Source organism: Pinus tabuliformis, chromosome 2_2 (genome assembly GCF_031772625.1).
Source record: "Pinus tabuliformis cultivar Carrire ecotype Pingquan chromosome 2_2, CPIR1, whole genome shotgun sequence".
Taxonomy (NCBI): domain Eukaryota; kingdom Viridiplantae; phylum Streptophyta; class Pinopsida; order Pinales; family Pinaceae; genus Pinus; species Pinus tabuliformis.
The window spans coordinates 113,881,067-113,908,935 of NC_142300.1; the positions used below are offsets into that span (position 1 = coordinate 113,881,067).

General features: G+C 40.6%; 1 protein-coding gene across 1 annotated transcript in view; it reads right to left on the reverse strand.

Moving 5' to 3' along the window:
• Window positions 1–27,869, reverse strand: part of LOC149191624 (zinc finger protein-like protein) — a 343,705-nt gene that overhangs the window by 109,755 nt on the left and 206,081 nt on the right. The window contains exons 4-5 of the mRNA XM_089404364.1: window positions 23,170–23,856; window positions 9,183–9,257 (exon numbers count right to left, since the gene is read on the reverse strand). Coding sequence (XP_089260490.1) covers window positions 9,183–9,257; window positions 23,170–23,856 — 762 coding nt within the window. The remainder of the gene's footprint in view (window positions 1–9,182; window positions 9,258–23,169; window positions 23,857–27,869) is intronic.

Sequence of the window (27,869 nt, forward strand, 5' to 3'; positions counted from 1 at the left end):
ACTGTACCATTAGGAGGAGTGGATGTGGTCTTAGGTATCCAATGGCTACAAACCCTAGGCACTTACTCTGCCAACCATCAAAAGAAATTTATAAAATTTAAATGGGAAGGGCAGAAATACAAGTTATATGGGTTCCAACCCCCTGAGAATCAAATTGTATCATCATCCCAGATGATGAAAATGATCCGAAAGGGAGCACCAGCTTATTTAGTGCAGTGTCATCAATTAGAGATGCTAACTTCAAATCTAGTTAATGAAGAGTCACCTGAAGTTCAAGAACTAATTCAAAAGCACGAAAAAGTGTTCCAAGACCTTCCAATGAAGATGCCTCCTAAAAGAGAAATCGAGCACACAATCAAAGTCAAATCAAGATCAAATCTTGTCAACATCAAACCGTATCAATATCCACATCAACAAAAAATCGAAATCGAGAAATTAGTTCAGGATCTTTTAAAATGTGGTATTATGACAAAAAGTAGAAGTCCATATGTTGCTCCAGTTGTATTAGTTTGAAAAAAACATGGATCATTTAGACTATGCATACATTACCAAGGGCCAAACAAAATAATGATTAAGAACAAATTTCCAATTCCTTTTATCAATGAAATGTTGGATGAACTACATGGAGCTAATTACGTTTCAAAATTAGATTTGAGATCAAGGTGCTACCAAATAAGGACTAGGTTGGAAGACATAGCAAAAACTGTGTTCCGTACACATGAAGATCAGTTTAAGGTAATGCCTTTTGGTCTAACTAATGCTCCAGCAACATTCCAAGCCACCATGAATGAGATATTCGGTCCATATCTAAGGAAGTTTGTGTTAGTGTTCTTCGATGATATTCTAATCTATAGTAAAACATGGAAGGAGCATCCACAACATTTAGAGCAAGTTCTTACTATATTAGAAGAGCATCAATTTTATGCCAACAAATCCAAGGAAGAAGTTAAAGTAGATCCTAATAAAATCAAGGCTATAAGAGAGTGGCCCAAACCAATTAACATATCCAAGTTAAGGGATTTCTTAGGGTTAACTCGATACTATCGAAGGTTTATTAAAAATTGTGCCCATGTAACTACACCACTAACAAACCTTTTAAAGAAAATTCATTTCATTGGGATGATGAAGCAGAAAAGTGTTTCAGAGAATTAAAAGAAATTATGTCTAATGTGCCCGTATTAGCAACTCCAAATTTTTCAAAACCATTTATAATTGAGTGTGATGCTTTAGGTTTTGGGACAGGAGTAGTATTGATGCAAGATGGTCATCCAATATCTTTCGAAAGCATGAAGATCAATAAGCGAGAACGTCTTAAGTCTACATACAACAAAAAAATGCTTGCTATTATGCACGGACTAGCCAAGTAGAGGCAATATCTGTTGGGAAGTGAATTCTCCATATGAACATACCATAATAGTCTCCAGTACCTCCCCCAACAGAAAACACCTCTGAAGAACAATAAAATTGGATTGAAAAAATTGTTGCTTTTGACATGGAGATATTACATAAAAATGGAATGTAGCGGTAGATGCTCTCTCCAAAAAAGATGAAGAAACATCCTTGTTTGCAGTCTCAGCTATAATCCTAGAATGGTTTAACGAAATGCGAAGTGAATATGCAAAAAACCCAGAAACATGTGCTATAATCAATAATCCTACTCAAAATCCAAAATTTAAATGGAAAAACGATATTCTATGGTATAAAGGGAGAATTTACCTAAGCCCTAACTCTAAATTTAAGTCCAAGGTTCTCAAGGAATCTCACGACTCGTTTTTAGCAGGACATGTAGGGTTCTTTAAAACCTACTATATGTTAGCTTTTGTAGCATCGGATGTGTTCTAGCCTTGAAATTTTGTGGAGAGGCTAGAATACATGAAATCTCCAAAACCCAGAAATTGTTTCTAGAAATTCCGCCTAGAAATGACTTAATTAGATTATTAGCCAGTTTTTAAGAACAACAAAAGTGGATTGAAAAAAATGTTGCTTTTGACATGGAGATATTAAATAAAAAGGGAAAGGACAATGTAGCGGTAGATGCTCTCTCCAGAAAAGATGAAGAAACATCCTTGTTTGCAGTATCAGCTATAATCCCAGAATGGCTTAATGAAATCCGAAGTGAATATGCAAAAGACCCATAAACATGTGTTATAATCAATAATCCTACTCAAAATCCAAAATTCAAATGGAAAAACGATATTTTGTGGTATAAAGGGAGAATTTACCTAAGCCCTAACTCTAAATTTAAGTCCAAGGTCCTCAAGGAATCTCACGACTCGTTTTCAACAGGACATGTAGGGTTCTTTAAAACCTACTATATGTTAGCTTTTGTAGCATCAGATGCATTCTAGCCTTGAAATTGTTGGAGATCAGATGCACAGCAGATTCAACTAAATACTCAACAAATAAATCAAGCACATAAGACACAGAGGTTTAACGTGGTTCACCCAACCAATCTGGGCTACGTCCACACAACATAGGCATCGGCAATCTTATTAATTAAACAGGAGAGTACATAATTAATCAAATCCTCACAAACTCTCACACCTCAAAAACAATCTGTATGGATACCTGTTTTATAGCAAGGAGAATCTAACTGCCTCATAAATCCTCTCAACTCAAATTTAGGATGCATTAACTCCCTCCCAACAACCAAGAGCTAATCTAGCAACAAATTCCTATTGTTGTCACACATTAGAGATTTTTGCCTATTTTACATAAAACAAAAAATCTCAACAGAAATTTCGTGGAGAGGCTAGAATATATGAAATATCCAAAACCTAGAAATTGTTTCTAGAAATTTCGCCTAGAAATGACTTAATTAGATTATTGGTCAATTTTTAAATATTTCCTAAGTCTAAACATAAGGAATATGACTAATTAATCAAAATTAATTAAGTTAAGGTGTGAATCTTCTAAAAACTCACACGAATCGACTTCAAGTTAATCCTAGCCATTGATTAAGATCTAATCTTGGTCATTGAAGTCTCAACAGAGGATTATAAGAAGTCGATGGGGTTTGGAGAAATCACTTCAGCAGTTCGATTTCATGAGCAGATCGATTTCTAGAACAACCGTCAGTTGCCAGAGAGAGATCCAGTGAGATTGAAGCAATGAGAGGGGCAGAGACAGTGAAGCCAGAGGAAGGTTTCCAGTTCCAGTGAGTATATTTGCAAAGAGGCAAGTAAGCCACAGAGAAGCTGATGTAGAGCAGGGTAGCCTTTAGAGATAATTTCAAATCTGTTGGGGGAAGCTGAGTTTCAGTGCCAAAAGCTGGGCAGAGGTTCCGAAGGCCAGGAGAGACATTTTCCCAGACAGCAGCAAACCAGACAGCTTGAGGAGAATTTGGTTCGCGCCGAGTGCAGAAGTGACTATGCTAGGGTGATGCAGTAGTTGCGCAAAGCCAGTTTGGACGGCTCAATTTGAGTTGAGGACAGAGCCCAGATTTACTTGTGGAGGGAGGAAATTCCTCACTAGATTTTTCTTGCCATTTTTTCTCTATAGGATTGCCAGTTTCCGCATACTCAAATTATTTCTTTGTTGCATAATAATAAAACCCTCAGTTGTTGCACTGATTTTCTCAAGTTGGGTTTTTCCGGGGACATTGGTCCACAAATATTTGTGCCATTTTATGTGTGTGTGTCAGTATTTCTTCCAACGTTTATTTCTTCCGCAATTTTATTTGTGTAGGTTGCAGCGTGATTGATTCAGTATTTGTTGTAGCAAACAATAAATAAATTGTTAAAAATTAATTTAACAATTAGGAGAATTATTTCCATTGCTGCAATAGGATTCGGGTTTCTGAATTTTCACATGGTATCAGAGCACAGATGATCAGCCAGAAAGCTCAGTAACAAAGGAAGAGGGAGCTTCGCTATTCATTGAAGGGCAGCAGATCGAAACCCCAGAGGAAGCGCAATCACCTTGGTCAAGAGGTCAAATTTCTTGAGGAGAATCAATTTTTCTGAGAGAGGGACAGAAAATTCAATCTCTCTAGATTGAGGTATTCCAGAGGTAAAGGGAGTAGTTGTTGATTTCTGGTAGCATCGGATGTGCTCTAAGTCTCAAATTTTGTAGGGAGGCTTGGCAACATGTATTCCAAAGAACCCAGAAAGGGTTTTGGGAATTCCACCCAGAAACAGTTTTATTAAAATAATTGATTATTTTTAATGGGACCCTAAGTCTAAACTTAGGAAAATAAAATAATTAATGGGTATTAATCTAACTATGGGTGTAACTTCTAGAAGATGACAAGGATCAAGCAAAATGATCTTAGCCATTGATTAGCTTCTAATTTGGATCGATGAATGTCAACGAGGAGATTATTTAAGGAGGCTTGAGGGTCATTTGGAAAGACACACAGACTACGTTTAGAAGTTCAACTTTCTGAAGCAAAGCAATTGTCAGGAGAATTTCAATAGTGATCTTTTGCAGTGAGGGGCAGGGTTAGTTTGGTTGGAGAATCTTCTCCTGAGCCAAGGATATGCAGCAGAGAGGCAGAGAGACACTAGAAGGAGGCAACGCAGTACCCAGAAGGGGTTGACGCTGAGCCAGAAGAGCTCACGCAGAGGCAACACAGTTCTCCAAGCAGAAGTCTAACAATTTTCTAGGGTTTGACATTCTGAGCCAGGAGGGTTGACGTCAAAGCTCTGGGAGAGAAAATCGATTTCCAGTTGAGCTGACGCAGGGCCTTAGAGGCCGGCACAGGGCCCACGTAGGGGTAGCGCAGAAATAGTCGGGGACATGTTGGTTCAGCTGTCGGATCAGCCAGGACTTGCCGGGTAGAGTGAGGTAATCTCACAAATTTCTTATGCCAGTCATATTTCTCTGTAATTGGATTGTCGGAAGGGCATCTAGAAGTTGTATTCAAAAAATTACTGCATAATAATAAAAACCCTCAGATCTGCTGCATTAGTTTTCCCGCATTAGGTTTTTCTGGGGACATTTGTCCAAAAACAACTGTGTCACTTGTGTGTATTTTTCTCTATTGTTCACTTTCTTGTTTTAGTATATAATTTAATTGGTGTAGGTTGCAGTGTATGTATTTCGATGTTTGTAACTTTGTCGTAGGAAACTGAAAATAACTTGCTCATGTAAATCTAACAAGTAGGAGAAATAACATCAATGTTGCAGTAGGAATTCCTGGGTTTAAGGAATTTTCACAGCAGCCAGTATTTTTTTCGCAGAGCAAATCTCTAGTTGCATGCAGTAGTTTTGCAGCGGTTTGATAGAGCAGAACCAGCATCGGGTGGAAGAAGAGCACACACCCTCAGGGAACTTCTAGTCTCAAGAAGTTCGATTTTCTTTGCAGATCAGCGATCGTTATGAGCAAAGTTTATCACTACATAAGGGAGTGCGAATAGCCTAGCAGCAACTGAGCAGAAAGGAAGAGGAAATTTTCAACATTGTTTGACATGGCCACTGCTGGACTTTGAGATCAAGACAGGTTGGATGGTGCTTCCAACTATGTCATCTGGAAGGCAAGGATGTACTTCCTTCTAGATGAATATGCCCTGAAGTCATTCATGGATGCAGTGGTAGCTATCCCCATGGATGCAAATCCACTAAAGGAGTACAGAAAGGAGATGACATGGGCGAAGAGGTTGATCCTTGACGGTGTTCGGGATCACATTGTTTCACACATAGCTAGCAAAGGGACTGCCAGAAAAATGTAGGAGACTCTCACCACGTTGTACCAGGGCACTTCTGAACAGCGGAAGATGTACCTAGAGGAGAAGCTAAGATGCACCAAGATACAAAATGGGGAAGGCATAAATGCCTTCCTCACCAAGATTCAAAAGATCCGGGACCAGCTTGCAGTTGTTGTGGCAACGCCTCAACCCACGGAGCTAGTGCGATTGGCACTCAACAATGTCTCAAAGGAGTGGCAGGTATTTGTCCAAAGTATCTTGGGCAGAGACACCTTGCCAAAGTGGGACAAGATTTGGGCCAATTTGCAGCAAGAGGAGTTGAGACGAGAGCTAGTGAAGAGCTCAATCAGTAGCAGCAGCAGTGGATCGTAGGAGGTGAATAAGGAGGAGAATGTGCCCCTCGCATCAAAGGGCATCCCAGTCAGGGACAGGGGGAGTAGAGAAAGAATAAGGACCTGTCAAAGGTCAACTACTTCAGACGCGGTGAGCTCTATCACTGCAGTACCCAGTGTCCTCTCAGGAAGAAGGACAAGGAGGAGAAGCAGGATCAGTAGGAAGCACCAGCAGAGATCGATAGGTTGTCCTCCAGGCTAGAGGAAGACTTCGTCATGTTTGTTGACATCCCCCAGGAGTGAAATGGGGTGACTTGGCGTTGTAACCCTAGAGTGCTACAGATGGGCAAGATTTTTGAGGAGGTCTACCTCTTGAGTCAGTACCTTGCTACAGGGACCCACAGTATTTTAGTAGCAGGATGGATCAATGGCAGTAGATGCAGTCAAATCCCAAAGTGACAGATGCAGAGTCTGGTAGTAGTGCGATGCTGGGGAGTGTGGTGCAAAGTTGGCAATAGTGAAAGTGGCACAGTGCAGATTCAGCAGCAACGCAGATACATCAGTGTAGTGCAGATACTAGCAGCAACCAAAGACTCGAGAGATAGATGCATCATATTGATCACAGTTGATTCAGTATTTAGGATACTTTTCAGTGGCAAATGTTGGAGTTGCAACAGCAACAGATGAGAGGGAGTTGCAGTGCAGCAGTAGCCAGTCATCAGAAGCATGACAGGAGATGATGCAGAGACAGAGAGTTGTCATAGGATGTGCAGTAGAGCACTAAAACACATTCCTCGCTAAGAGGGAGTGTTAGTTTTTGCAGCATCAGATGTGTTCTAGCTGTGAAATTTTGTGGAGAGGCTAGAATACATGAGATCTCCAAAACCCAAAAACCATTTTTGGAAATTCCACCTAGAAATGACTTAATCAGATTATTAGTCAATTTTTAAATATTTCCTAAGTCTAAACTTAGGGAATATGACTAATTAATCAAAATTAATTAAGTTAAGGTGTGAATGTTCTAGAAACTCACACACATCAACTTCAAGTTAATCCTAGCCATTGATTAAGATCAGTTCTTGATCTTTGAAGTCTCAACAGAGGATTATACGAAGAAGTCGATGGGGCTTGGAGAAATCACTTCAGCAGTACGATTTCATGAGAAAATCGGTTTCCAGAACAGCAACAGTCAATTGCCGGAGAGAAAACCAATGAGATTGAAGCAGTGATTGAGGGGCAGAGACAGTGAAGTCGAAGGAATGTTTCCAGTTCCAGTGAGTGCATTTGTAGAGAGGCAAGTGAGCCGCAGAGAGGCTGACCCAAAGCAGCGCAGTAGCCTCTAGAGGCAGTTTCGAATCTACTGCGGAAATTTGAGTTTCAGTGCCAAAAGCTGGGCAGAGGTTCCGGAGGCCAGGAGAGACATTTTCCCAGACAACAACAGACCAGATGGCTTAAGGAGAAGCTGGTTCAAGCTTAGTGCTGCGCTAGGGTGATGCAGTAGCTGCTCAAAGCCAGTTTGGACGACTCAATTTGAGCTGAGGTTAGAACCTACATTTGCCTGTGGAGTGAGGAAATTCCTCAGTATATTTTTGTTGTCAACTTTTCTCTGTAGGATTTCCAGTTTCGGCATCCAATTGTACTTAGATTATTTCACTGTTGCATAATAATAAAACCCTCAGTTGCTGCACCGGTTTTCCTAAGTTGGGTTTTTCTAGGGACATTGGTCCAAAAATCACTGTGCCATTTTATGTGTGTGCACCAGTATTTCTTCCAGCGTTTATTTCTTCCACAGTTTTATTTGTGTAGGTTGTAGGGTGATTGATTCAGTGTTTGTTGTAGCAAACAATAAATAAATTGTTAAAAAATTAGTTTAACAATTAGGAGAATTATATCTAGTTGCTGCAATAGGATTCGGGTTTCCGAATTTTAACACTATAATGCAGGTTAGTCTTTTTTCTGGAAAGGAATGATTATAGACATTCAAAAATATGTAGCAAAATGTGATCAATGCCAAAGGAATAAAAGTGAAAGCATTAAGACCCCTGGCCTACTCCGTCCCCTGAATATTCCTAATCAAAAGCGGGAAGAAGTATCAATGGATTTTATTGAGGAATTACCCATGTCAGACAGAAAGGACAAAATTCTTGTAGTAGTCGATAGACTCACAAAATATGCACACTTTATAGGGATGAAGAAATCAGATTCAGCAAAAGAGATCTCTGAGATATTTTGTACAAATGTCTACAAATTACAAAGGGTTACATGCTAGTCAAGTTTATCCAATTTATGAATGTGGGAGAGACTCAAAATCACACTACAGTGAAATGAAACATAAAGGCATAATATAACTTAAAGTTGATATGAATTCATTAATGCCTATGTTTAATCTCTAATTGACCATTATTATAATCTGACATTTACTTTAACTAACAAATCTAGGGTAATAAGCAAACTCAACAAAAAAGCATTTCTCAGAGAGCAGAAAATCTACTTACCTATTGGAAGAATCTCAACCTATTGCCACAGACCAAAATTATGTTTGAAACACTTTGGGTTCTTTGTTATTAATATTTTCTTTTTGTTTTGTCTTTTTGCTGATTGAGCCTGTCGGTGGGTGCTGAGTCAGCATGACTGGTTTCATCCAAGTCAAGTCAACTCAGTCAAGGCACCAATTTTCGTCTGGCTTGGCTGAAAAAAGATTGAGTCAATGGTTGACTCAGCCTCCAGCCCAGTCCATCACTGGTTCTGACTGGTTTGTGCTAAAAACCTGTCAGACTAGGCCAAATCTGATAGCATTGCTTTGAATTTTATGTGCTTTCTGTGAAACCTTGATGATTAGAAACTAATTTAAGGAATCAAAAAAGAAAAAGAAAAAAGATATTTGAATTGGAATGCCCACCCAGTGTTTCCATAATTTCGCTGGGCTGTTACAAAAAGTATGTGAAGATGCTGCATCTGTAGCCATTTATGCCATGCTGTGTGTATAAGTTAGAAGTAAAACTAGGGTTGAAAACACTACTTCATAGTTAAAATAAAATTCAAAGAATATGACCTTCCTCTAGCCATGGACAATCAATTTCTGAAATTCAGAACTTTAAATAGCAGAAGTGTTTGACCATCCACATTCATGGCTAATAACAATCATGTGCATATACAACAAGCTGAAGGAAAAGAAAGATTTTAAACTATAAGTACAGTCCACCTGCGCTTTTTGCTTTGATTTCCGTATCTTTTTCATCTCCTTTGCTTTAGCTTTTCGTTTGGCATCTTTCTCCGCCTGCAAAAGTTGACAGTCACAGAAGATTCTAGCTAAAAAAAGTGATCAACTATGTTTAGGAAGAACATGAATTTAGAACATCCAACATAGGTCACTGTACCACATAACAGAAAGGTTGACAATGGTGTATCTTTTCATGACAGACTTTTAAGACATAAGATATTGGCAAACGCAAAAAATTGCATCAACTTTTGAACTATATAATTGTATGCAAAATTTAAGGAAAAAATAAAATATTTCTATTTGTTCATAAATAGTAAACTAAAAGAAGAGATCCCGGGATGTTGAAGTTTGCAGAAAAGTGTGCAATAAAATTCAAGTATTGACAATACTCCTGAATAAGAGAACTAAAGTTACGTGTGTAGGTATCCTGTAAAATTAAAAATGCGTAGAGAAATGTTATATGAATATGTGGCTAGATTTAGATCTTCCTAAGAACACTGGATCAAAGTTCCCACATTGACAAATCATTGCAAAGAATTTTACCTATAAATTTCAAACTTTCAAATTTCATTGTTACCACTAAACACACCAATAGATAATTCAAGTCAACAATGATCACTGGTTTTAGATGCAAATACTAGCTACTTGTAACAAGCCTAGATCCTGGGATGTTGAAGTTTACAGAAAAGTGTTCAATAAAATTCAAGTATTGACAATACTCCTGAATAAGAGAACTAAAGTTACGTGTGTAGGTATCCTGTAAAATTAAAAATGCGTAGAGAAATGTTATATGAATATGTGGCTAGATTTAGATCTTCCTAAGAACACCGGATCAAAGTTCCCACATTGACAAATCATTGCAAAGAATTTTACCTATAAGTTTCAAATTTCATCGTTACCACTAAGCACACCAATAGATAATCCAAGTCAACAATGATCACTGGTTTTAGATGCAAATACTAGCTACTTGTAACAAGTCTTGATGCAAATGAATCGAAGAATTCTACAGAAGGACTTGGAGGAAAAAGAATTTACACCCTTTCAAAACTGTAACTTCAGCTGAAAGTAATGACTCAGAAAAACTCGATGCAGGTGACAATTCACCTGTAAATAGAAGATTATCTCATACAGACAGCAGATGAAATGAATTCATGTGTAGTAGAACTTTGATTCACTTAACTTATTCTCATGTGTCACATGAACTGTAATAATTTTTCATAATGAAACTCTAGCAACAATTTGGAGCAGTATTACTTGGGAGCGGGAGCGAAAGCGGGGAGCGGGAGCGAAAACGGGAGCGGGAGCGACATTTTCAAACGCTCCCAGTTTGGGAGTGAATCCCGGAGCGATTTTTTAAAAATATATATATTTTTTATATTTTGATACATATATGTCAACAAAAACATGTAAAATGATGAATTAGATATAAAAAACATAAAAAAAACATAGATTGATCATTGAACCATATCACATCAATCATCTAAAAGTTATAATCTTCATCAACCACATCCACAAGTTAGTAACATACATATTACAACATATTGAGTCTCGTGAATCATGATTCATCAATCTTAAAGTTTCAACTTCAAGCTTTCAAAACTGAAAATTCAATATATAACATTTATCATCATTGATCACCAAAGTTGTACTTGTAAGCTAAGTTTAACCATTACAAGAAATAATATCTAACTGTTAAACATGAAATTAAATGTTATACAATGAATTATGAAATGAAATGAAACAACTTTCACGAAGCATCATATTCATAATTTAGAATCATTACCAATGAGTTATAATTTCCAACTTCAAACTTCAAACTTTCATTGCATTTGTCACAGTCATATATTGTTTACAAAAAATATCATTATGATATGAAAGAGTCAAGACTCAACAGTTATGAAAACTAATAGAAACTAGAAATGACAAGTAAACTGTAAATCTATTATCTACTACTGCATGTGGCCCTTGCCACAAGAGTCTAATGTATGAGCAGGTCATGGTGGTCTTTTAGGAGTCTCCCGCACAGACTGACGACCAGAACTAGAAGGCACATGCCCTCCACGTGAGGGTGTAGATGGAGGTGGCGACAACAAAGGAACAAGACTCAGAACTCGAGCACTGCTACTAGATGGTGGAGGTGGCATGGTTGTTGCTTCATCTTCCTCCCTTATAAGTTCCTCTTCCAGTTCTTTAAGATGTTGGGTGTGGAGCCTGATTATCTTCTATATTCAAAGGTATCTCCACATTGGACCCCAATTCGAAATGGGGTGGCAATGCCGCCCGTAGAATATTCGCTGCAGAGGGGGTCCAAGGGGGGGCGGCTGTGACCTTTGGGGAGCCCCCCCCCGTAGGGGGTTTCGGGGGCAGCACCCCCGAAGCTAAGAATATATGTAAAATTACCTCGTAAAAGTATAATAATTTCTAGTCAATCTGGGTCGTTCATTAGGCGGAGATCTGATGGTAGAAGTTATGTTTAATTTAGGGTTTTTTGCCCTAGAAGGCAACCCCTCACTATATATGAGGGAATTGTATTGCATCTATGTAGATCTGTATCCTAAGTGAGAAAAAGAGAGGAGATTGAGAGCTAAGAGGGTGTTACAGCGGATCTGTTGTAGGTTGTATCTCTTCAGTTTGCTGGATAATATAAAAGGAAGGACTGGTTATTTCTCCGTGGACGTAGCCCAAACTGGGTGAACCACGTTGTTGTGGGGAAAAATGCCTATGCAGGACGATCCTATCCACCTAAGGTGTGACAGTGCCTTAGCAACAAACAGAGACAGCTATTCTAGTATTCTTCCTTTATGAATTAAGAATGAAGAGAGAGATGGATGGACTAACCGGTGTCTTCCGTTTGTCCCTCGATCCGGCTTCTCTTCTCTTGGAGAGTTCCCAGCTACTTGCCTTCTCGCTCGCCCAGCTTCAAGAGGTTTCTGCAAGATCACAAGAAGAGAACACTACACAAGACATGGATTCATATTCATAACTAGTTCAGGATTAGAAATAAACTAAACATACTAATGCAATCATACATCAAAGATACATCAGTATATAGGAGAAACCAAGATAGCTTTATTGATGAATAACAAGGTTCAGGAAGAGATACAACCCAGAGGGCTCCAATCCAGCATCTCCTTCCCAGCAAATGGAATTCCTATCTTCACCCCCTTCAAAGCATTAAGCACCCAATGATTCCAATCTCAAACCAACAGCAATTCTTTGCAATAACAAAATTCCAGCCCCTAGATCTCATGGAGGAGAGATCCATATATAGATGTTTGGAGAGAGGATGAGTCAGCTTGAGATCTGACTAGTGTCCTCTCCCTCTGTCAGTTCTTGATTCCACTTGGAGGTTCTTGCTTCCACTTGGAGATTTGGAACCTCTTACTCATCACCAGTCGAATTCCCTGAGGCAAGTGTCATTTTGGAAGCTTCCTGGGTTTTGACACCTTGAGAAATGAACTTGCCACATGTCCACTCTCGCTCAGCGCAGGTAGCCAGTGTTGCCTTTGACATTCAGCGCAGGTAGCCAGTGTTGGCTTTGACATTTAGCGCAAACAGCTAGTGTAGCCACTGAAATGATCCTGAATTGACTTGTTTTTGAGCAGTTTCTGGTGGACAACTTCTGTGAATTGCTGTGGTTTGTTAGCCTTGTTCCTCTAGGGGTAGGAACAACATGTTTAGGGACTTTGGATCCCTTAGATTATGGACATTTCATGCTCAATGCTGTAAGGCACAAAAATGTCTATAACAGTTGCCCCCTAAAGTATGAGGCCGTTTATCGGGTGAAATGCTTTATCAGGGGGATCCGAAGTTCATCCAATGCTGGGAGGAGACCTGTAATAAGATACAATACAATACATTATTTTTCATACTGCTTTCATGATCTAGCTGAGGCGGGCATTCCCATGCTCAGCTTTATAAATTCATTTTTCTGTACATAGAACAGACAATCGTCTGATGGTAGACTGATAATTTTGATGAAATTATCATCCTTTGAGTAGGATGATTATCTGCTGCAATGATGTACATGTCAATGTCTTTATCTTTCCTGAATATATATCGCAGCCCGGATGGATGAAACTAGATCCGGGGTCTTCAAACTCGTTCGATCTTCACTCTAAGTACAAGTCGATCCATGTGAGAAATGTTCTGAAGTCGAACATGGAAAGACATCGCTTGATTACCGGTCAATGAGGTAAACCGTTAACAAGCGCGAGAGGAATCACCGATAATGATAATGACCCTCAAGGTACTGCAGTACAATTCACGTGGTGTGAATAAAGGACTTGGCGTCGAACACCACGCAAAATCTTTCGGTCGAAGGTCATTGATGTATACCTGTCGCCGGAAGTGAGAAACTTGCCATTGAGGCATGCAAGCTTCAAAGTACTGAAGGGGTTGTTCCTAGATCAACTTCTTGGATAATGAGCTGATGTCGACAAGAAGTGATCCGTCAAAGGAGGGCCTTAATGAATCCCACATCAATGACACGGAACGGAGCTAATGATTTTAATGGAGGTGAAAACGATCTGTGACATATGATTCAGGGTGGCGGTCATGAAAGGATGAAGGATAATGTATGGCAGTGGATGGGACACGGTTGACTTTTCTGAACGACTTCTCTTGAACATATGGCGACACTGATGCGATGGATCGGTAGCATTACCCCAAATATGGATGGTATGGCGAGACCATGGATGTGACCGGTGAATGAAACAACCCAACCCGATTGTGGTACGGAGGAAAAGTGTCATGTCCAAGAGCGACTTGCTACCATCAAAGTTTTCTTGAGTTTCTCCCAATTTTTCCCCAGTCATTGCTGACCAGTACCTCTTTATTTTTGTCAAGCTTGAGGAGGATAACATATTCTTGTTCTATAACCTGCCCTTCGGGCAAGCCCATCGCTATGTTTTAACGAGCCTAGCGATAGTGAAACTCGTTCTCGTCTAAAGACAAGTTTGTCGCTATTTAATGATTTTAACGAGTCTAACGACAAGGATAACTCGGTCCTTTTCATTTTTAGAGAGTCTGAAAAGGTACATAAAGTTAACTCCAAAAGTCCTTTTTCGTCATCTAATCCCTTAAGTCCGAAAAAGTATAAAACAATACAGAAGGGATGAGTTTTCGATAGTTTTAACGAGCCGAACAAAACAAGCGCTCGATCTTTTTGTGCAATAATCCCTCAGGTCCAAAAAGATTAAAATCTAGAGGAGGGATAGCTCTTCCGGTCGCTTTAACGAGCTGGAAGGCCAAAACTCGGCAATCTTTTCATATTTTACGAGTCAGTTGAAAAGAGCTTAAAGAAGACTCGTCTTTTGAGGAACGAGTGATAAACAGGGTTAGCAGTTGATTCCTGGTACAGGTTGGAATTTTCCGATCACGGCAGTGTCACAAGGATGGCTAGGTGAAATCACTCTTCGCAGCTGTTCCTCAAAATGGGTAAACAATCATATGGAGGTGAACGATCGGCCAAATGAAAAGTGGAGGTGACGGTGCAAACACGACCAAGGCTTTAATGGCTGATGATATTACATTCACAGTGGTTATTTACCGGGATAGTTCATTTTTTAACGAGCTTAAACGCGGATTGAAACACTTGCTCGATCTTATGTTTATTTTTTAACGAGCATGAACTATGCGCTAAAACTGCTCGGATCTTGCGTTTATTTTTTAACGAGCATGAACTGTGTGCTAAAACTGCTCGATCTTGCCTTTAATTTTTAACGAGCATGAAATGTGTGCTAAAACTGCTCGAATACCCAGTCATATGATAAGAATGTCTCAGTGAAGATGCTATTTTTTATGGAGCTTCATCTCACGAAGCTTTGCTCCGGATCCTTTCGTTATGCAAGTTTGGAAACGACTAATCCTACGAGTTTAAAGGGTTAGACCTACAGGTTTAAAGGGAGGACCTAAAAATTTAAAAAATAAATAGCCGCCCCTTGCTTGCACTCCAAAAGGTTTGCATGCCCCCAGGTATAAAATATGATTTCAAGGTTACCCTTACTTTGTCCGCCAAAACATTTGTTTAAGCAGGAAAGGCCTACCTCTTTCAGGTTACCCAAAGATTGTTCTATTAATCTTTCAAACAAAACACTTCTTCGGCAATGTCTACCGAAATAGACAAAGGTGAGAGACTCCGTCTGTCCACTCACATAACTTTGACAAAAGAATCTTATTCTAGAATAACCCTCTTCCAGCATGGGCGGGGTACAGACTAGTCATATTCTCCCGTGGAAACCTACCTTATACCCAAAGTTTTCCTGCCGAAGCAGACCAGGACGCATGCCCCCTGGGTTCCAGTCATATCCTCCCGAATTACTCGTGCTCATCAAGAGGACGGACCGTGGGTTGAGACATTTCTTGCGTGAATAGACCATTTAGGGATGGTACATGACTATTTGCGATGCGTGATCCGGGGAATGAAAGTTGGTCCACGAGCTTGACCACTCTTCCTTCATGCGAAAAACACATTACTCTAAAGAGTGAGGAGACGATGGCTCCCATGCAATATATATAGTCTCGTCCAAGGAGTAGGTTATAATCCAAGGGTCCTTGAACGACCATCACGTTCATTTAAACGGTCTTCCCTTTCAATGTTATGGGCACATTGGGGAGGATCCCTAAAGGTCAACTGGTTCCTTTATCAAAACCTGATAGATTTCTCATTTCAGGCAAAAGCGCTGGCGAACCAAGCGCTTTCCAAGCAATAGAGGAAAGGATACTCAGATGCCCCCTCATCAATGATAGTGCCAGCCATTACCATTTTGTATATTTGAACGATAATTCTGAATGGTATGCTTGCTGGCAACCGGGGTCTGCCTAGTTGGTTCCAGTCGAACAAGATAACTAGGTTGCTTGGTGGTGGGACCGAATAGACGGCCGGGTATGACTCTGACGAAGTTCCTTCCTGCGATAAAGGAATGGGCAAATTTCCCCCTTGTTCGTCGGAGTCTGTGTTGATGAAGAGAATTTGGACGGTGTCGTCTTTATTCTCCTCTGTGATGGTATCATTCGAAGATAGAGCCTCTGAAGGCAAAACCGGGTCAACTGCCGCCTCAACCTTTTGACTTTCGTCAGGTATGAATTCAGATGGTTCATCTTCAATGATAGGTGCTTCGGCTGACCACCTGGGCGGGCCAGCCGGGTTTTCAACTAGTGAAGAACTTGGCAAGAGTTTTTGATATCCAGGAGGAAGTTGCGCTCGTAAAATCGGGCGATCTTCCAAAACTCTTTTAGCCTCGTCTAAGAAGGGACAACGGTGGATGGCGTGGTCTCCTTCACACAGTTTGCAGGGAAATCTAGCTTTCCCTCTCTGTCCTGGGACTTCACTTTTACTAGTCGACGGTGAGCTGTCAACATGGCTATCAGAGGTCGACGCTACTGAATTGTGCAAACGGGGAGACCAGTCCCTTAGTATCCGAGGGATGCAGGGACAATCTCTGTGGAAGTGGTCTCCCTTGCATATGACACATGGCGATTTAGGCCTAGTCAGTGCTGTGTCTGGATTTTTGTCAGACGACACTTGTTTGCCCCCAGTCACTTTTGGCTCCTTCTTCTTCTTCTCTTTCTTCTTCTTTTCCTTCTTCTCCTTAGGAACTTGGTTTTTTGTTTTACCAGTTCCGTCAAGCGAAGAGGAAGGAGGAGAGGAAGAATTAGATGAAGTAGAAGGCTGGTGGGAAACTCTGGTCTGGTCTAACTGTTGACTCGACTGTTCAGGAATAGTGGTGTTCTGAACGACATTGGTTGAAAAGAGCCAGACCGGCAGGCCAATTGTCAGTCCTGGAAGCGACAATGTGGCCATATGGGGTGCACCAACATCTCCCCAAGAGGAGAAGGGACTAGGATTTCCACCAAAGGGAATTCCTTGGTTGGTGTGCTCCATTTTTTCAACCTAAAGATCAACGCAGGAATAAGGGTGATTGTTCCGTTTAAAATAAATTTTAACGACACTTTAGACACAACTTGCTTTTTCAATTTTAAAGAGTCGAGAAAAAGCTAAAGATGACTCTAGTTTCCTTCGATGTTTTAACGAGCCCGAAGTGACAAATGCTCGGATGGACTTTTTCTGTTATAGAGTCTGAAAAAGACCAAAAGGAACTGCTCTGGAGTTCTAGGCAGAGGGTGTGCCAAACTTCTCGCAAAACCGCAGAATACTTTTTAGGGTATGGGCGGTCGATCTTCCTGAATGCTGTGTTCAGTGCATTGCGATCAGTAGGGCGGCCGACACGGCTTCCTAAGGATAAAGGTTTTATGCCTATAGGGGTCTCCCAATATATACGCGACGGTACGTGGGAGCACAATCCGTACTGGCGCTATCGTCCCTCAGGAGGAATCACCCACCATCGACAGTCACCAGGCTTTACGACGCCGGAACACGTCTCTAGCCTAGACCTCTATGTTGTGCGTTATGTTGCAAAGCGTTGTTAAGTTCATTCAATTTATTTTAGGTTGATCTTTTTAGAAGTTTGCCTTTTGAAGTTCACCATGAGATGTATGATACAATTCCTAAATGCAGTCTAAAGATGATAAGCAAGCTTTATATCTTTTCAACTTTGAAAATCCTAGCTACTAAGGGAAAAGAAAGACACCATCTTTTCTCAAAGAGAAATCAGCACACTCTAATGCACTTTTCCTAAATCAATCATGCAAACTATCAAGATGCAAATGCACAATGCAGGTGTTTGTTTTCCGCTTTCTTAGTATTGATGCCTACAAAGGAAGCTTTTTGTACAACTTTGAATTTGCTTTTAAATGACGAATACAAACAAGTTTACTTTTTCGAAATCAGAGAGGGTAGAAGAGATTACAACACTTAACGATTTTCGAAATGAATACTTGTTTCGACACTTAAAAGAGACAAACTCAAACCAAAAGCAAAAGCAAATGTATAATCAACTGCAAACAGCCAATGAACTCTCTCCTAAGATCACAATCAACAGATCTGAATCAAGGGCTACAGGATGATTATTTCACTCTTGCAAAGGAAAACTGTAAATGACACCAAAAACACATAAAAACACTCAGTCTTTTTGTACAAAAGGAGGCGGAATCTAAGCAAAGAAAAGGAGTTATCAGACTGGTACCTATGCTGGTTACAGGCTGCAAAAATCAGAGATCAAAACAAGGCAAAACAGAGCAGAGAACCCCAGCTGCACAAGACCAAACTGGATCAGCGCAACCTCAACACAGGGGTTTTGACATTCAGCGCAGGTAGCCTTCACGGGACATGCGTTGAAATGCAGAACCTCTTCACAGGGGTCGCGCTGAAGGAGAAACGAGAGTTTCTCACTGGGTTCTGGGTCACAGATTGCTGATTAATCTACTGTTTCAGGCCAAATAAAAGCAACAAGCAAGGTGCAATCAAAGGGATGCTTTGAGGGAGTACTAAGATCTATCACAAAGGATCATCAAATCATTTGTGAGTCCATTGTTCAGATCATAGACAAGTCTAGTGATTGGATCAAAGCAGCAACTGTCTACTTTGCATCTAGGAATAGCAGATGCAGTTCGATTGTTGCTGTCGAGTCTATGAAACAAACAATGATAGAAACACAAATAAAATGACTAAACAGATGTTCCCAGTGGAGTCGCCAATTTGTTGTGGGGAAAAATGCCTATGCAGGACGATCCTATCCACCTAAGGTGTGACAGTGCCTTAGCAACAAACAGAGACAGCTATTCTAGTATTCTTCCTTTATGAATTAAGAATGAAGAGAGAGATGGATGGACTAACCGGTGTCTTCCGTTTGTCCCTCGATCTGGCTTCTCTTCTCTTGGAGAGTTCCCAGCTACTTGCCTTCTCGCTCGCCCAGCTTCAAGAGGTTTCTGCAAGATCACAAGAAGAGAACACTACACAAGACATGGATTCATATTCATAACTAGTTCAGGATTAGAAATAAACTAAACATACTAATGCAATCATACATCAAAGATACATCAGTATATAGGAGAAACCAAGATAGCTTTATTGATCAATAACAAGGTTCAGGAAGAGATACAACCCAGAGGGCTCCAATCCAGCATCTCCTTCTCAGCAAATGGAATTCCTATCTTCACCCCCTTCAAAGCATTAAGCACCCAATGATTCCAATCTCAAACCAACAGCAATTCTTTGCAATAACAAAATTCCAGCCCCTAGATCTCATGGAGGAGAGATCCATATATAGATGTTTGGAGAGAGGATGAGTCAGCTTGAGATCTGACTAGTGTCCTCTCCTTCTGTCAGTTCTTGATTCCACTTGGAGGTTCTTGCTTCCACTTGGAGATTTGGAACCTCTTACTCATCACCAGTCGAATTCCCTGAGGCAAGTGTCATTTTGGAAGCTTCCTGGGTTTTGACACCTTGAGAAATGAACTTGCCACATGTCCACTCTCGCTCAGCGCAGGTAGCCAGTGTTGCCTTTGACATTCAGCGCAGGTAGCCAGTGTTGGCCTTTGACATTCAGCGCAAACAGCTAGTGTAGCCATTGAAATGATCCTAAATTGACTTGTTTTTGAGCAGTTTCTGGTGGAGAACTTCTGTGAATTGCTGTGGTTTGTTAGCCTTGTTCCTCTAGGGGTAGGAACAACATGTTTAGGGACTTTGGATCCCTTAGATTATGGACATTTCATGCTCAACGCTGTAAGGCACAAAAATGTCTATAACACACGTATATCTGTGTCTCTCTTGTTTTATGCGCTTTCTGTGTTTATATTTTCTGCAATATTTTATGTGTTCCATTGCTCCGTAATATATATAATTTTCTAACACAAGATGTATAGTGCCATCCTCCAAATTGTCATCCTCTGGGTGGTTGTCCCAGATTTTATTTGTTGGATCCTCATAAGCCCGATCACAGTAATGACTCAACAACCTCAAGTTGTAGTGCACATAAACCAAGCTTTCTACTCTGTTTTCATTGAGTCTGTTTCTTTTCACATTATGTATGAAGTTGTAGGTGCTCCAACACCTCTCTGCAGAAGAAATATTTACAACCTGTGATAGAACTTTTTTGCCAATTTTGGCAAAAGTCCATGGTCGCCATATGTTTCCCACCATGTGAGAGCATCAAATCTGTCTCTGTCTTCCATTGCATGGAAGGTACCAAACAAACCAGTGCCACTGAAGTATCTGCTATTTCAAGGTGCACACTAGCACATTCCTCCCTGTCAGGTATCAACTTTTCTAATGCTTTCAAATATCCTTTAGATACCTCTTCATCTATATGGGGTTTGGTCCTAACCCCACCCCCTGGTGCAGGTTGGCCCAACCAAGATGTAGAGCAGTATTTTGGTGTAAGGATATACGCCAAGCAATGTAGTGGAAGATTAAGTTTATTCCACTGTACACACACACACGCAATTGTGAATCAGTTTGTACAAGTCGGGATCAGTGTTATGAACAATATCTTTTATTTGCCCCAACATGGTATCCATCTGCTCATACACCTCACCAATCACTGGTTTATCTGTATCTGCAAACCGAATCATGTGATAAATGGGCTTCGTGAAATCCAATACTTGCCTCACACGTGCCCAAAACATACCATCAAGAGCGGCCTCCTCCACCAGTTCAAAACCTCGCCTGTCCGCTGCATTTGTAGTCCTTTCCTTTAATATCAGCCAGTGTGAACTTGATACCATGCTATCCAATGACTCTCTTACCTTCAAATGGCGCCTAAAGGTGAGGTAATAGCTACCAAATCTAGTCCTCACAATCTTCAACAACTCCAATCTTGAGTGACTGCGGAAAAGGCCATGGGTATTGCTATGATTTGTAATAAATTTTATCATTTGTTTGCCTTTCTTGTACAAATCACCAATCCATTTATATTGTTCATTTTTGTTCTTAACAACATCATGCATCAAAAGGTTCAATGTGTGAACCAAACACCCAAACCAAAATATGTTGGGGTATTTATCCTCAATAATTGCTCCCACTGACTTACAATTAGGAGCATTATCAATGATGACTTGGGTGACATTGTATGGCCCAATACAGTCAATTGTTTCAAGTAATGCTTCTACAATGTTGATGCCGATCTTGAACTTCTCTGAGTAATCATATGCATTTAGAAAGATGGCACCACTAACAGACACAACAAGAACACTTATCAATGGCTTGCCTTTTACATTTGTCCATCCATCAGATACAATGGACACCCCATGGTCAGTCCAAGAACTTGTCATTCTATTCAAAGAATGTGATATTTTTGCTTTTTCATGATCAAGTCCAACAATCCTTTCCTTCTCATACCCAAGGCTCTTGTATCCTTTAGGGGCATCATTTATGGCAGAAGCCATTTCGTGCCAATAAGGTGAGCGAAGAACATTGAATGGTATCCCACATGCATAGAGAAACCTGTAAACTTTTGAATCCACATCATTCCTACACCCTTCATCAAGGAAATCTGATATGGTTCTACGCCTTAACGTTGGTGACCCTGTGCCTCTATATCCACTGCCTTGGGAGGATGCTGAAGGAGTTCTTTGTGCTTGTGATTGTGAGCTTGGTTCAAAGAAACCCCTTGATTTTTTAGATTTGTATTGGGCTTCCTCCTCTTCCCTTATGTATTTGGTTGTATCTGTTGCTGACACACCTGCACAAGTTTTCATTCCTATTTGTTTATCTCCATCTCATGGCATTTTCTCGCAGAGGTGTTTTTTGGCACGGGTGTATGAACCTGTGTAATTATTGTTGCAATGGGGGTAATGAAATTTAGTGGTTCCAACCCTTTTCCCTGCTACAGGCTTGTTAACATATTTCCACAATGGGGTTTGGTCTTGTTTAGTTTTTTCAGCTATTGAATCATGTTCACCCTCCTCCAGCTCCTCCTCACTGGGGTTTTCATCAAATCCACTTTGTCCCCCTTCTTCATCCCCTTCTTCATTTTGAACCCTCCTTTTCCTAATCTCCAACACCATAATAACCAGAAAATGAACTAAGAAGAAGAAAATGCCATGAAATGTAATCATGATGTTTGAAATTTGTAGTTTTGAATCTGCAAAATTTAACAAAATGGAATGGGAATGGGAATGGCCCAATGGGAAACCAAAATAGAGAAAAATGTATTTATTTATTTCGATTCTAGAAATTAAGAGTAAATTTATCCTACCTCAAATCCGTCCAAGACTCCTTGCTCCTTGCTCCTTGCTCCTCGCTCCTCGCTCCTTGGCACCTTGCTCCTTGCTCCTTGGCACCTTGCTCCTTGTTCCTTGGCTCCAAGCTCTCTCAATCTCACTCAAGTTGAAGTCACAATGACTGAGAAAAAGCCCTCCCTCCCTCTTATATAGAAAAAAATTCATTTTCTAGGTGCGCAGATTTTTTTTGCTGCCGGAATCGCTCCTGGCCTCCGCACACGTCGCTCTGGGAGAGAAAATTAAAGCCCGGGAGCGATCAGGAGCGATCACTCCCTGATCGTTCCCGGGCTTTAATTTTTGCTCCCGGAGCAACGGTAGCGATGCTCCAGAGATCACAGGGAGCGCAATTTTTTTCCCGGGAGCGCGCTCCCGACTTGCTCCCACCCGAAGCGTGGATTGGGAGCGGGATTGAGGGGGGAGCGCTCCCCCACAACATTGATTTGGAGAGATGCCCCACTCCAGCTCTTGAAAATGGTAGGATGTCTCAGGCCCCAATTGTTAGGTACATCACCCAAGTCTTTAGGACCCATCTTATGACTACAAACCATTTGCATAGTAATACAAATGGGCACTTGGCAAACACTAATCTCTAGATGAAACCCAGCAGTGTCTTTCCGAGGGAGTGCTTATCAAATAACCAAATGACAGTTTATTCAATTTCATAAGGTGCTTGAGATCAACATGCTGACAGTAATAACAAATTCTAATTTGAAGTCTTACAATGGTGTTTTTCTGTTGCATTTGACTACATTTTCCCAAAGAAAATTCAAGCATTCTGGATTTACACAAAACTTAAGCATTTAATGAAATGTTTTCAACTCAAAAGAAGCAGTGAAATTCATATTACCTGTTTTGCTGCTTGGGAAGCCTCCATTTCTTCCGTTAGTGGACTGGGTACATTAGCTGCATGCCAATCCCACTTATTGGGATTTGCAGCCATGAAACGCCGAAAGACATTCCTTGTTTCTTTGTCAGCTGCCAATACATATGGGGTTCGACCCTTATCATCTTTGACGCAGGGGTTACTTTCCTGCTCCAGAAGTTCCAAAATACGTGCTGCATTTCTAGATCTTGCTGCCTCATGGAGAGGGCTTGACTGATTTACCGTTGCTTTGTTACCAATATCACTAGTTTCAGTCACTGAACTCTCCTGATGGTCCAAATCAGAACAAGTTTCAGGAACACTTGCCTTTTCTGTTTTGTTCTTGGTTTTAATTTTTGTTTTATTGACCTCTGTGGCATCCTCTTTCCCTTTTTTTGAGTTTAAAGGTGGTTCTCCTAGTTCATTTGGAAAGTGGATCTCTGGTCTCACAGCAGTATATACAGATGTCAGTTGATGATAAATCCGCTTTGCTTCCTTCAGTGTGGGTCTGCGTACGGTAAATGACATACGTCTCACACGATTATCATGATAAACCAATGGTGGATTTTCACCACCAAAAAATACCTGACCATTTATTGAAGGAGAATAGATATAAATACACAAAGCTGAGTCCAAGTGGCATTTCCAAGCAGCTAGTAACTCTAGAATCTCCTGGATAAGATCAAAGTAAATTCAGATTACCTTTGCCACATTTCAACAACAATTGCAAATTACATGACACAAATATAAAAATGGCAATCTGATTAATGATTAAACTACTGTATAGAACCAATCTATAAAATGTGGGCAGACATTGATTTCTCAGAATTTATGTTACAGCCCTGCACAAAACGTCTGATGAAAAGAAGAAAACAGTAATTCACATCTTCAATATGAAAAGGACAGCCATAACATAAAAGTGAAGAATAAAAGTCCATCAGAAAAAAGGTTAAGACTTTAGAACATAATTGCATTTACGAGGACTGACAGCTGACCTCTCATAAGTAGGTTGTTACAATATCACATAAGCAAGGTCATCCTGCATACAATAACAGCAGGGATCCCTGTATACTTTATTGGGCCAACCTTTCCTACTTGATTATGGACTATTGCTTATACATAGGTAGCCACCATCAGCCACAATCTTCTGTGAGCAAACAAACCTGGGCACAATAATCTCTTCAAGGAACTTAATAACAACCTAATCAGTGGCTTGTTTCGTGTGGATGGTTTCTACCCATTTAGTAAAGTAATCAATGGCTGTTAGGATCCATCTCTGCTAGCCACTAGAGGCTGGATAAATATCTCCTATGAAGTCAAGCTCCCATTGCTGGAATGGTGCCTCTACTTGAACGACATTCAGGGGTGCAACCGGGATATTTGCCTTCCTGTAAAGGTCTAGCACTCTGTCACATATCTATCTCCTTCTGTAGCCTTATTGAGGGTGTGGGGGTATTTTCCTTTTATCTTTTCCCTTTGTAGCCTTATTGGTTTGTATCCATTTGGATTCCTTGCTGCAATTTTCCCTTCAAATGACCTTCACAAAAAAATTGATTGGACCGGATCCAAAGATTGCCACAACACATCCTTCAATGATTAGACTTATCAGGTCCCTTTGAGAGAACGTCCTTCAATAGGCCTCAATAGACCATCAGGCGTCTTCAAAAGATCACACTTTTGAAGAGGCCCAATGGCTTTGCATTGGATTAATGTCTCAAAAGATGTTCAATCTCTCACAAAGGCTTGATGATCTATCAAGGCCTTTCTTTGAATGAATATCTTTCGAAAGGCCCCAATGGACAATTGGGCCTCTTTGAAAGATCATATCCCTTTTTGGGCCTCTTTGAAAGATCATACCACTTTTTCAAAGTTCTTTTAGGTCCTTTCAAAAGAATAGCATCAACCCCGAAAGTCACAATCGTTGGGCTCCTTCAAAAGGATATAATTCAAAGGGCCCCAATGGACCATTGAGCCTCTTCGAAAGAACATATTCAGAAGGCCTCAGTAGAGCATCAGGCATCTTTGAGAGCTCAAGCATCATTCAAAAGATTCATCCAACGGCAAAGCTATCAAATTGCTTTCAAAGCTCATCTTTAAGAAAGCCCCAATATACCATCAGGCCTCATCGAAAAAATAACTTGCAAGAGGCCTTGATAGACTGTTATTTTTTGTAGCATCGGATGGTGTTCTAGTCTCAAACTTTGTGGAGAGGCTAAAACACGAGTTCTCCAAGACCCCGAAATCATTTCTGGAAATTCCACCTAGAGATAGCTCAATTAAATTAATTGACCATCATTTAAATTTTTCCTAAGTCTAAGGAAAACTGGTTAATTAATAGTAATTAATTGAGAAAGGTGAGAGTTCTCTAGAAACTCACATGGATCGACTTAGAGATGATCTCAACCATCAATTAAGATTTAATCGTGGTCGTTGAAGTCTCAACTAGAGATTATAAGAAGAGGTTGATGGGTAGATGGATGACACACCAGTTGCAAATAATCAGTGATCTGGACAATTCGATTTTTCGAGTGCAGGTTATTTAGCAGGATATATCAAGTAGCAGGGGGTAGAGGGGAGGTATAGAAAATTTCTAGAGGAGATTCCAGTTTTGGAGACGCAGTAAGAGGAGACCGTATTATTTCTCTAGGAGGTTGCGCAGAGCATCAAGAGGGTAGATCTATTCAGCCAGAAGAGGAGTTGATTTAGTTGTTGGTCGAAGGGAAAAATTCCAATAGGCCAAGCAAATCACTTCCAAGGGTAGAGATAGGCAGGACGTCTGATTCAGAGGGAGTAATGGGTTGAGCGTACAAGGGACTGCACAAGGCTTGCGAAGGGGTGCAAGCAAAAAATTCCAGGGGTCAACTTCTAAGCTCAGACTGAGCCGGGATTGCTTGTGTAGGAGGGTAATTTGAAAATTACCCTCAGTTGATTTTGCCAGTTTTTCTCTAAGACAGAAACGCCAGTTTGGCGTCCATTTTATCGTACGCAGAGTTTATGTTGTTGCATATTAATAAGACCCTCAATTTTTGCACCGGTTTTCCCACGTTGGCTTTTTTTGAAGACAATTGTCCAAAAATAACTGTCATTTTTTATGTGTGCATGCTAGCATTTTTTAGTTTCCAACACTTTTATTTTTCTGCAGTTTTATGGTGAAAATTGCAGTGTGATTTATTCATTGTTTGTCATAGCAAATAAACTACAAAATTAATTTACAGTTAGAAGAATAAATTTCTAGTTGTTGCAATAGTTGAAATTTTGACATGGTATCAGGACGGGTTTGAAGGATCAGAGGCTTAGAGACGAAGAAGGAAAAATTTGTTGTTTAGAGGAAGTAGCAGCCCGAATTTCCAAGGGGTTGCACAGTGCCTAGCCAAGCAATGTGAATTGTTGGACAAGGGTCAATTCTTAATTGCAATGTGGCAAGAAAGTTCGATTTGTCCAGAGAAGCGATTCCAAGAGGCAGACGGAGCAGCAGCTCAATATTTTGCACAGAGCAGACTCTTGGTCTAGGCACAAAGGGTTTGCAGCAGTTTGCTAGAGCAAATTCAGTGTCAAGTGGAAGAGAAATTGTACACACAAAGGGTGATTCTCTCAAAGGGTTTCTAGTTTGAGAAATCCAAAGTTTCCAGTTGCAGTAGGCAGATTTTCTCACTCCAGGAAGGAGTGCGAACAACAACGTGTCATGTCCCTTCTCAAACACATTTGTAACAGGGTGCTGCTACACAATTTTGCACAATTTTTGCACAATTTGGGACTTAGGAGGCAATTCGACTTAATTTGGTTGTTAGTGGAATGTGGGGAGCACCCACGTGGGAATTCAAATTGGCCCATTCCAATAGCTTGGAGGGAAAGTCTAATAGGTGGATGGAGGGGCCCACATGAGGAAAGGGGGGCCCAAGGAGTTATAAGGAGGGAGCAGCTCTCATTTTGGGATTCATTCATACCTCTTGCAAACAAAATCACTTGATTGTTCACTCTACTGTTTAGCTGAGTCAACTGGCTATTTAGCCACGAATTTCTCAAGCGAGAGATTCAACCACTACTTCGCGGGACCATCCGTGCTTGCCTTAGAGATACAATTCTACAAGGATTTCAGGAGTTCAGGGGCAGTGACAGCACCACCAACCAGCGCAGAGCAGGGAGTGTGTATTTCTGTGCAGCCAATGAATACGCAGAGGGAGATAGAGGATAGCAGAGATCAGACTGTTTTTCGAGGAGTTCGAGAGCTGAGATAGCAGCAATAGACCAGTATTCTTGTTGAGTTTTACAACCAACAGAGCCAACATTCCAGCAGTTCGAATTGCTTAGCAATTTTTCATGGAGCTTAGGAGCAGGTGTCTTAGGCCAAGAGCTCACCCAAGAAGTCAAGGATTGGATAGCAAGGGCCAGCCTAACACTTTGGGGGAATTTCCGGGAGTACTTATAGAGAGTTTCCAGCAGAACGAGTTTTGTAGTTGCAGCTAAGGTTGGGCTCCAAGGGGGTCGAATTTCAGAAGTCTAAACCAACCAATATCCTTTCTGGGTTTTTCTGGGTTTTTCACAAGGATCACAAATATAAAATTTCATAATTTTCTAAGCACCGGAGGAGGGGTTTTAAGCCATATCTTTGCAGCAAACAGGTAGAATTGTTAGGGATTGAATAGTGCCTTTGAGGGTCGATTTTGGGAAGTCCAAATCGGGCCAAA